The sequence below is a fragment of the Scyliorhinus canicula genome, chromosome 2 (genome assembly GCF_902713615.1).
Source record: "Scyliorhinus canicula chromosome 2, sScyCan1.1, whole genome shotgun sequence".
NCBI classification, from domain to species: Eukaryota; Metazoa; Chordata; class Chondrichthyes; order Carcharhiniformes; family Scyliorhinidae; genus Scyliorhinus; species Scyliorhinus canicula.
Window position 1 is genome coordinate 52,315,675 of NC_052147.1, and position 12,101 is coordinate 52,327,775.

The 12,101-nt window shown below is 45.6% G+C and overlaps 1 protein-coding gene across 1 annotated transcript in view; it reads right to left on the bottom strand.

Annotated features, from left to right (window-relative positions):
* Nucleotides 1-12,101, bottom strand: part of LOC119962248 (neuroblast differentiation-associated protein AHNAK-like) — a 158,644-nt gene that overhangs the window by 46,648 nt on the left and 99,895 nt on the right. Inside the window, 2 exon segments of the mRNA XM_038790238.1 lie at nt 8,229-8,333; nt 9,521-9,573. Coding sequence (XP_038646166.1) covers nt 8,229-8,333; nt 9,521-9,573 — 158 coding nt within the window.

Here is a 12,101-nt window from a genome sequence, read left to right on the forward strand (position 1 = left end):
CGGATAAAACCGTCTCATCCTTGCCTTCGTTAAGTGTGCCCTGTAATCAATAGATTGTTTTTGAAGTGCAATCATTATCTTGATGTTTGGAAATTTGCAGCAGAACCACACTAGCCACAAATGAACAAATGGCCACCTGGTCTGTTTTGGTGGCGTTGATTGGGAGAGAAAGATTGGCCTGGGCGCCAGAGAGACCTCCCTGACCCTACAATCCCAACTGAACAGGAAAACAGATGTTAAAAAATACCTGATAATGCAGGACATCCTGGGTATGGCATTGAAGTGCCTCAGGACACTTGAAACTGCCACAGAATCTACACCTGTCTGAGTCACAACTGAGTCTGCTGCCAACTGGCACTTGTGTTAGCTCGTGAGAAGCAATCACAACAGGGCAACACAGTAGCATGGTGGTTAGCACAATTGCTTCACAGCTCCAGGGTCCCAGGTTCGATTCCCGGCTTGTTTCACTGTCTGCGTGGACTCCACGTTCTCCCCGTGTGTGCGTGGGTTTCCTCCGGGTGCTCCGGTTTCCCCCCACAGTCCAAAGATGTGCAGGTTAGGTGGATTGGCCATGCTTAATTGCCCTTAGTGTTCAAAATTGCCCTTCGTGTTGGGTGGGGTTACTGGGTTATGGGGATAGGGTGGAGATGTGGGTTTAAGTAGGGTGCTCTTTCCAAGAGCCGGTGCAGACTCGATGGGCCGAATGGCCTCCTTCTGCACTGTAAATTCTATGATAAAATGCCTTTTCCTGCATCTTGAATTTTCTTGCTCCTTTGCTGACCTTCTTAGACAAAAAGACAAGGGAAAAGACAAACAAGCAGCAACACAAACTGGGTGTGAACTAGAACAAGAAATGAGGCTATTAGACCTTACACCCTCCAGCCTTTTCCCACGTTTTGCAAAGGTTACTTGACATATAGTTACTTATAGCAAAATAAATACAACAGTTGGTTGAAGCTTTTACATTTAAATTTTACGGCGTAAAAAATAATTCTCCTCTGGGAGGTACCAAATGCTACTGATCTGGCTGCAATTATAATGTGAAAAGCCAAGGGAAGGTAGGGTTTTAATTTTTGCTGCTGGATAAAGCCAGATGAATCACAATCTGACCAATAGCATTTATTTTTGGTGGAAGAACAAAGCGTTGTGATTTAGGGAATTTTTTTTTATTGGAAAGAATATCTTGGAAGCTGAATTGAAATTCTTCATAATTTTTGGGATTGGCATCAAAGGCACAGAGGGGAATAAATGAAAGGAAAGGATATGTTCATCATGTAGTAGAAGTTGTTAGATGCCCATCTAGGGTGGCACTGTAGCACAGTGGTTATCACTATTGCTTCACAGCGCCAGAGTCCCAGGTTTGATTCCTGGCTTGGGTCACTGTCTGTGTGCAGTCTGCATGTTCTCCTCGTGTCTGTGTGGGTCTCCTCCGGGTGCTCTGGCTTCCTCTCACAGTCCAAAGATGTGCAGGTTATGTGAATTGGCCATGCTAAAATTGCCCTTGGTGTCCAAAAAGGTTAGGTGGGGTTACGGGGTAGTGGGGATAGGGTGGAGATGTGGGTTTAAGTCGGGTGATCTTTCCAAGGGCCGGTGCAGACTCGATGGGCCGAATAGCCTCCTTCTGCACTGTAAATTCTATGATCTATGCTCCATGATCGAGAGTACAGCCATTAGAGAGTGAACAGAGGGCAACCAAGATGATCGTATTTTGCTCGGACATAGGACAGGAAGGAATACATATCTCTATATCAACCTAGCAACAATTAAAATATGATTGTACTTTTTAAATGGACTAAGGCGACAATATGACTCATACCAGAGGAATTTCTAACCTTCAGACAAACATCAGAGACTTGTTGCGCAGGATTTTTGGGCTCTGCCCACAACGGGATCATCTGGTTCTGCCAGAAGTAAGTGGACTTTTGGCTGGGCCACCGACTCTCCAGTGGCAGGTTCCATCACGGCGGGGCTGGGAAGTCATGGCCGTCTCTGAAAACTGGGCTAGTTCATCTTCCTGGAACTGCATTAAGCCTTTTTACATTTCTAAAGAAGAATTCTGGCCACCGGAGACTCTGTGTCTTAAAGGACAAAAGAAACCCTGACTCCTCTATTAAACATCTCAAGATTCCAGATCTGGGAAAATCCACCCTTTGTCCAACGTCCAGGAGAAGAAGTGGGAGTTATGTCGCATGGCCTCCCCCAAGCTGCTAGAACCTGTAATATTGCTGTGAGGAACTGAGGCAATCACTGTTTGACCTCAGAAGAGAAGCGGCCCTCCAGGCAAGCAGCATGTCCCTGACTACCATTTACCATCTCACAGGTAGCAGCAGAAAGAGACCATGACTAGGTTTAAAATTGCCTGGATCTATCTACACTGGGAACTACTGGAACATTGAAACATCTGTATTTGTGCCTTCAAAACTAATTGATTTCTACGTGCCTTCTCCCTTTGTAGAATCCTGGCAAACGGAAAGACGGATCACTCTGCAACCATAAGCCGACTACCCTCTGAAGTAATACGCCATTGAACTTTTGATTTTGGACTCTGGACATATATAAAACCATAACTCTTATTTTATCGTGGTCTTGTCCTGTACTCCTTTCTTTCCTTTATCCCTTTTTTATTGTAATTGTGTAAAGGAGTCGAACACTGCAAAACCCCTTTCCTGAAATTTGTGTGTGTGAAAAGTAAACCAACCCTCTTACTTGATTTTACCTTGAGTTTGCTGTGGAATTATTGATAGAGGTTTGGAACACTCCAAAATGAAGGGGTGGGGAAAATACGTCAGCACTCATAAAGGGGGAAATAAGAAATCAAAAACACCTTTCTGTTTACGGATGGGTAGTGAGGGGAGAAATCGGGGCTGCTTCAATTAATCCCCCCTCCTGCCTGTAACAGTATGCAGATTTAAATGGGAAAAGGCCGATATTTATGAGATGCTTCTGTTTTAAACAGTCTCTTAATTCAAAGTAAGATGGAGCCGTTTGTGCGTGGGATGTGATCTCACACTAAATCCAAATGGCCTGTTTGTTGTGGAGACAGGAACTTGAATCGAATAAGGTTCAAGTATTACATCAGGTCACAAAGGAGGAGGCAGCTGGTCCTGCTGTGTAGAGGCTCACCGATTCTCAGAGACAGTCAGAGAGAGAGATTTGAGGAAGAAGACCAACAATAGGTGCTGCTGTGGCAAGCAAAGGAAAAGGACTGTTTTTAGGTTAATCACCAAGCAGAATGCTGGTGAGGACAACACCTTGTTGGAAGAAAAGGTAAGAAGACCAAGGAGTCAACAGAGAATGCCATTTTACCTGACGTCCATTTGATTATGTTCGAAGATTGAGTGAAGGTAATTTCTTTTAAAAGGATACTGTAATACTGGGCGGGATTCTCCGAGCCTGAGGGGTATTGACAGGGTGGACGTGGAGAGGATGTTTCCTCTTGTGGGAGAATCTAGAAATAGGGGTCACTGTTTAAAAATAAGTGTTCACCCATTTAGAATGCAGATGAGGCAAAATCTTTTCACCCAAACGGTTTTAAGTCTTTGGAACTCTCTTCCTGAAAAGGTGGTGGAGCGGAGTCTTTCAATATTTTTAAAAATGTACTTATTAGGATTTTAAATTTTTACAAAGAATTCACAACAGCAAATAACCAAAAGCAGGATTGCAGTAAGATAGCTATAGGTGTCAATGTACAACAGGTACAGCACAAAACAACAGTAATTACATAATTGGGAACAAATCAGACCAGATGAATAAGGGACAAAACTCCCAACAAGTTCCTTCTCCAGATAAATGACCTATCTGCACCAAAACAGGATTCTGGCAACATTATAGACCTACATCTCACCCATAACTACAAAATAAAATGAGAGAAGAAGAAAACAATATCCCAAGAACCCCAGTGCTAAGGGGAATCGACTAACTCTTAAAGCGCAATTTAAACTCTTCTCCAGATCCAGACCACAACAGGCAGCCATCCTATACCACTGAGAAGGCAAAATAACAAAGACAAGAGAGGATGGGCAGAACGAAATCTTAATGCTCAGCCTCGGGTCTCCCATGGAAGAAGTAAAAAGAGAGAAAGAACAATGGCCAAGAGTAAGAACCTGAACTTCCATAATCCCATCTCCTAGTCCCAGATAAAAGGACAAAACAGATCACCAGACCACCAGCACAAGTACCCCCTCCCCCCGCCCCCTCAATAGAACAACAGGATATCATGGAGCCAAGAACCAAAAAGAGTATAAACTGATCCCATTCTAGGACAGGAGGGTCATCGGAGTGACCCCCAAACTGGGAGGGAGGGAGGGGCAATTCGCTGTGCACCCCCCCCCCCCCCCCCCCCCACCGAACCACGAGACTACCACCCCTCCCCCACAACCACTCGAAAAAAGAAAGGATTAGGTCACCCAAAGACGAACAATAACTATCACAACTAGTTCCTCGGAACCACAACCACCTCCTAAGATATTAACACTAGACAAGAACTGGCCAATCAATTGCCAAGTGGGCCCCATCCAACTCCTCAGAGAAATAAGGATAATATCTGGACAAGCCTTCGGACCCTTCCCCATCCTTCACTTCTCCAGATGTGGACTTACCCACGCCAGACTCTCCCACAAAAGCCCCAAGGTCGTAACCCCCCCCCCCCCCCCCCCCCCCCTGCCCTGCTCCCTCCAAGGGATAACAGGATACTGACTGTAATGTCAAGCCTGACCAAGCTCAACACCGGCAACAAGAAAAAAGAAGGATTGAAGAAACGGCTCCAAGGAGTCCCCTGACACCTCAGTCCCTACATCCTCTGGTTCAGCCATTTCAGTCCAATACAGGACACGAACCTCTCTTCCTTCTCAAACCATTGAATACACATTCCAACATCCCACACCCCAATGGGAAAAGAGAATGGAAAAATGAAAAACCCTCTTGAGAGGGACCACTCCGCTAAACGTCACCTACCACTAGATAAAGGATATTCCAACCGCCTTCATGCATAAGAGCTTTGATAACAATAGAACAGATATGGAGGGAGACCCACATCAGGACAAAACCAACAACTCTCCCAAAGTGGAGTCCAACAAACGCCAGGCCTCAACAGGATAATATACCAGGTCTACCTGAGCCTGAAGAAGAAAAAAGTGGAACCCAAACTAAAATAACCAAAATAACCCCTGACCGTAGGGGACATTCCTCAAACATAGCGAAGACAAGTCTAACCTTCGCACCCACACTTTCCACCCCTTCCCCACTCCAGCACTGTTCATCCTCCTCCCAAGAATATAATAGGATAAAGAAACTATGCACAAAATCCAAACTCAATATTTAGCCTCACACGATGAAACCTTATTAAATCAGCATAACCAACAGCACAGGACATCCCACCTAAAACATTTACTTCCCTTCAAATGAATGAATTGACAACATTAACCAAGAACCACATGATTATCAGGGGGTAACATCCGGGGATAACAACTGAGAAATGAGGCAGCCACCAGGATAAAGACCACCCTACTGGTGCATGAAGAAAGTAGACATCTAGGATAAAGGAGAATCTGAAACGGAGAGCACTCTTCAGGATATCCCAAGCATTCCAACGAATGGAGCATGAATCTCATTCATTCCAATGTGCTGACACGTGCAAACCCAGGCGGCCGACTATCTAGGCTCCAGCAGCGGGGGAACGGCCCAGCTGGCTTAGGCAACCCAAACCCCACCTCCCCACCGACTGACAGCAGGTCAGGACCACACAGAATCAGAAGTCAGAAGGCCAACACAACCCCAGGCCTAGGGGGCAGGATTTAATGAGCTCCATCAAATCCAAGCTCCTCATCCTCTCGATTCAGGCTTCCGAGATATGGCAGCTAGTTCTTAAACTCAGCTGGGAACATCTCTACCACCTCACTGGGGACATTGGACACAACTGGGCTCCTCACTGATTCCTCTTCTTCCTCACCTCAATTCCTCAAGATGGACGTGAGAGCATGCAGCAGGAACTCAACTGTGCTGAAGCTGGCTTCCACCAAAGACAGTGCTCTCTCTACAACCAATATTCTTCTCAGGCACCACCTCCATAAAGACACCTCCCGACTTTTAAATTGGGCTCTACTGTCCTTGGCACTGCAGCACCAGGATGGATCACCTCCATCTGTAGCAGCCATCTTCCGTTGATGTGCACTGTATCGGCAGGGTGGAAAATCTCTCAAGGGCAGCTATGCCATCAAAACCTATGGTGATATGTTTTTCTGGGTAGGTAGGATGCAGATTTGAGGTTGCTATCAGATCTACCACAATCTTATTACACTTCTAGAACCAATGAACACAGCAGTGTAAAGTAGGATGTGTAAAGTAAAACCTTTGAAAAAATTTAATTCTTTGATGACTTTTCTTTATGCTTTAACAATAGTGCTATCCATTCAGGCCGTTTGAATTTTCAAAACCCACAAGCCACAAACACTTGACTTAAGTAAACAAATATTGTGATATTGTCCACAGAGATCAGAGAGCCAGAGCTGTCAAGGTTCCCTTTGGAGTGCAGGTGTTCTATTATTCAAATAAATTTCTGAGCTCTCAGCCAATCCTCAGTATGTGGTCTGGGAACATAGGAGGCTGGGTCATAGGTAGAAGCGCAGAGCTTAGCAGAGGGGTATGAGGGGCCTGAGGGCATGGGTGGGGGCATGACATAGCATAGATGGGGGATGGGGAGTATTTGAAGGGTGAAGGGACTGTGAGGAGTGAGGGATGGAAGGCCTTTGTGTTTTTATTCCCCTGGGACAAACAGCACTGAAGTTCACCTCAGCACCAGGCAGTCCCTGTGGGTGCCTCTTCACTTCTTCCCAGGTCAGCTGGTCCAACCCCAAGCCGCAACTGTGCCTGAACACTGAGGATCCGGCTTTGGTGGGCACTTTTCCCCCCAAAGTACGAGGGCCGAGCTGGGAATTCTCCCTACTCTCCCTCCCCACCTTGGGGATGAAAATCCAGGCCACTGTTTCCCGTCACAGAAGAGTCAGTTACCAGAGAAGACAAAAGGTAATTGGTAAAATAACAGAAGCAACATAAGAATAAAAACTCTTGCAGTGAATTGTCATGAAGTAGAATGCAGAATCTGGCTGATGTAAACAGGTTCAATAGAAATATTCAAAATTGAGTTGTATGAATACTTGATAGGTATAATTTTGTATGACTATGGGGAAATAGCAGTGGGACTAGCTGGATAGCTCTTTCAAAGAGTTGGCATCAGCACAATGGGCCAAATGGTCTCCTCCTGTGCTATATAATTCTGTACACCTATACAAAAGAAAAAAGGCACGATTTAATGGCCACGTTGCACCCGAAAGGCAGTACGCCGTGGCGTAGGCTGGCCGATAAAAGCAGGGACACTCCGCTCCCGGGAGTTACTCAGCTCTCAACGCCTTGCAAGATCTAACGCAATCTCGTGTGACCCTGCAATCTAAATCCCGCCCATTATGGGCTGGATCAGTTTTTAGCACATCTGAAAATTTTAGCAAATTTAAAAATGGCTTCCCAAGCTTTTGCTACAATGAGGAGTTCCTGTGAGCTGAGCTCCTCGGTGTACAAAACGGGGCGATGTGCAACCTCGGCTGCGCGTTCCCCGTTGAGACCCCTTATCTAACATGAGTCATGTTTTGTAGCTTCGTGTTTCTTGGCACTGTGAGTGCCAGGAAACATGCGGCTAAACCCGTTTGCTATGGGACTTTGTTCCCATTCAGTTAAATCCCGCCCAAAATCTGAAACACCATCACGTCAGTCTTTATTCTAATTGAACTTTTGGCCAAGAGTGCAAGGAAAGTAGTTTCTAAAAATGTCGCGCTGGGTTTTTAAAATGTAGGAGTCGGGAAGGCCCCACTTCCCGGGGTGAAAATTGAGTCGAACTAAGGTGGATCCGCTGAGTATGGGAATTTCCTAATTTCAGCTCCCACTTTGGAAATCCAGCCGTTCTTTCTGAATGACAGAGGGAGCTAAGGTTTCAAACAGGCAAAAACACATCGGCGCAAAACAATTCCAGGATTCAGCTTGATCGGGACAGGGTGGTCTGGGATGGGGTGGTGCAGAGAATTCCACAATCTGCGATTCCCAGACGGAGTGGCGTTCACAGAAAACATACCTCAGGGGATAGTAGTCAGACAGCCTATCGTTTTTCATCCAATGCCAAATTGCATATAACGCCCAGAATTTCTTTTAGCATTTTTGTTGCAACTTCTCATTTGTTTACATACCTTTTTGCCTTTGTATTCCTCTATTAGTGAATAATCATAGACTGGTGAGGACCCCTGAGGCCTTGGTCTAACAGTTTCTACAAATTCTGTTGGCAGCTCACATACCTGTGAAAGAAGGAATTACAAATGAAATCAATACTTTTAAATGAAATATTAACTTAGCCTCAAAAAGTAAAACCTCAATATAACATTTTATAATGAGCTTATAAGCCGAATCTTGAAATGGATTCCTTCAAACGAAACATTTATATTTTACAATGGAATAGAAATGAACGTTCCACTTATTGACACTATTCTGCTTGCATCTACGTTTTTAAGTTTCCCAGCCATCGCAACACTTTGTACTAAGATCTAAATGTTAAAGATCTAATTAACTAATGGCTGAATGTAACACAATAGAGCAATACTATTATGGATATCTGTTCAATGAATGTGATACAATCAAATTAGAAAGATTTCTTTCAATTTTTGGTTTCAGATTTTACCATGAAATTGCATGATGGTGCATTTAATAAATCCCAAGTTTCATTTTGAAAACTACTTCAAAGATCCAGTGTACTACACAGACCTCCAATAAAAACAACAGACTGTATTCACTGTTTTTGAGGCTAAGTCAGCAGAGGAGCTGTGGCGTTTTACAATGGAAAAATAGGTGCTGAACCCTCACTGATCCTGCGACCAGTTAGGGGCTAGCAGCCGCAGCTTGTGAAACTCCCGGCTCGCTCGATATAAACGCCTGGAGAATGGCCGGGCCCGTGGCCGCGCATGCGCACAGCGTCGGCCTGCAACGGTCGTGCTGTAAAACATGGCGCCGGCCCTGCCAAATACTGCCCCCTTGGCCACCCCCTGGCCACCTCCCACCAGGCCCCCAGCCCTCACAGAAGCCCCCTCGGCCAGCAGCACGGCTCCCGGGTGACTGTGGCGGCGCTGGACACAGACCGCAGCCACCACGCCAGATTCTCGACCACTGAGACCACAAGTGAACTGCGCCATCGGGAACTCGGCCCATTGGCGGCGGTAAATCACAGAAGCCCCGGAAAATAGAGGGTCAGCCTGCTAATGATATTCCAACGGTGTTTGAACGCCATGTATCGAGCGCCGCATTTACGCCATTTTCGGGGCGCCAGAGGATCCCACTTTAGCGTCAAACACCGTGTACCGCGATTTTGGCGTCGGAGGCTATTCTCCGCCCAATCGCGTTTTGCGATTTTGCCGCCGGCCACTGGTAAAACCCTCCCAACATATTTGGCCCGAAAGTGTACTTCATAGATTTTTTTTAATGCATTACTTACAGAATCACGCTTCCCAGGCTCTGCCTCAGCCTCTTTTAAACACTGGACTGAACCTACAAAAGCATTAAAATAAATGGTACTTAATAATTGCATATCATAGAGCAAACATTGCACAGATACTTCAAAATTCTGGCTTCGTAGCCTCTGATATTCCATGCAAGCAGTTAAACATGCCTTGCTGTTAATATGGTCACTGACTCCGAGATGATAAATTCACCAGGCAAGAACAAGTTATGTCATATTTAGAACAATGAGTACAATCTGTTCTCGCCATCATGCAGTAAAACATCTCCCAAAGTGTATGGTTGCTGGAAGCTATTTCTGATTATTACAATGGTAGCTATTTTTCGACATCAGAACAAAAGGCTGAGGGTAATCTTAAAATAATACATAAGTGCATTATCAGTGGAGAAGAATTACTCCGAGGTAAAGGTGTACTTTGCTTTGACAGTATAATCAGTTAGTTTTGACACAACGACCAACAGTAACACGAGCTCAATCTAATTCAATGTGATTTGGATTGTGTCAGCTAAAGGATTTTTTAAAAGCACATACTATGCAGAATTGTAAGATCTATCAAAAAAGCATGGTTGTTGGTATAAAGCCTTTGTAAATGAACCAGTTGCTCTATTAAAGCACCCATCAAAATGAATGTTGTTGTGGAAGTTGGTGAACATTAATCATTGTCATTTTCTAAGTAGATTTTAACTTGTCAAATTGGCTAGATTTTATAAGTTGTGAGAAGACGTCTTTCAACAAACGCACTTCATCACACAGCTACTTTACAATAACCTTCCAAAAATGCCTGCACTACAGTAACAGACTGTTATTCTAAAACTGTGAGGAGAAGGGACATGGATCGTACTCCAACTGACAGAATGTTCAAAAGTTGCCGAGCGATCAGAATTGAGGTCTGGTCATGAAATTTGTCAGGGCTTCAGACCAAATCCCTTTGGTGCACACCACCAATTACGGCACCCCCCCCACCCAACCCCTCCCCCAGCCCCATGGAAATGAGCTCAGGAAAATCTATTGTATCAGGTTTTCACCATTGAATTCTAAGCGTGGCACTTTTGTCTGCTCTATAAAAGACAACTAATGGGCCGTGAGCAGGGACAAACATTGGAACTCTATGGACTGAAAATTCAAAGACCAGGTAATTATGGAGTTCCAGGATATCAGTGCAGTCCAGAACATAGACCAAAGAGCAGCGCCGGCCCTAGGGCGGGGCCGAGGCGGCGGCGGGGGGGGGGGCCGGGCCGAGGCGGACGGAGGGAGGGCGGAGGGGGCCGCCCTGGGGGAGGGCGGCCACCGCGCATGCGCTGGTTGGCACCGGCCCAACTGCGCATGCGCGAGACCCGAGTCTCTGGTGCCCCCTAGCACGTGGCGCCCCGGGCGACTGCCCGAGTTGCCGGTACCTTGGGCCGGCCCTGCCAAAGAGAGGTCTTGCATTTCTGTACTGTCCTTCATGATTCGTGGATATCACAAAGCACTTTACAGCCAATGAAGCAGTGTTGAAGTGTAGCTACTGTACTGATTGGGAAGCACGGTAGCACCATCTAGTCCATATATGTCAAACTCAAGGCCCGCGGGCCAAATCCGGCCCGCGGTGGAATTATCTTTGGCCCGCGAGATAATATCCAATTACTTTTTTAAAAAATTTAGATTAGCCAATTATTTTTTCCAATTAAGGGGCATTTTAGCGTGGCCAATCCACCTACTCTGCACATTTTTGGGTTGTGGGGGCGAAACCCACGCAGACACGGGGAGAACATGCAAACTCCACATGGACAGTGACCCAGAGCCGGGATCGAACCTGGGACCTCAGCGCCGTAGGCGGTTGTGCTAACCACTAGGCCACCGTGCTGCCCTAATAATATCTAATTACTATTAAAGCTGGCCCCAGCAATTGAAGCGCCTATGGCGTATGATATGGCTGATGCCGAGTTTATTCGGGTATAGTGTGAATCACAAAGTGTTGGCCTGTGGAAAAATGTTTTCATTAGAAATTACTCTGGAAAAGCTCCAGATAAAGCAATAAGAAATAAATGCAACTCATTTTTTTATTTATTTAATATTTAATGTTGTTTTTGTAGGCAATAACCTAAGCTTTATTAGTTCCAGGTTCAATAAGTTCATTTCAATAAGTTTTGCAAAAAAACATTGAACCCAGTCTGGCCCTCGACTTGTCCCGATTTTTTAATTTTGGCCCACTGTGTATTTGAGTTTGACACCCCTGATCTAGTCCCACAAACAGCAAGCAGATTACTTGTTTGAGTGGTGTTGGTTGAGGAATAAATAAATATTGGTCAGGAGACCAGGAGACAGGTCTCCCACTATTCTGCAAATGGTACTGCTAGCTCTTACCAATCCGTCCCCACACCTACCCCCCCCCAACCCACCCACCACCACCACCACCCCCACGGCCAGCACACATACACACAGCGTTTGCTTCCACTCTCTCACAGGAGAGTAGGTTGAGTCAACACTAAAGCAGCCCCATTTCGCAAAGGCCTCAATGGAAGAGCTGCATTGGAAAGCTTGGCTGGTGTCTGCTGCTAACATGCTTTCATGGAAATAA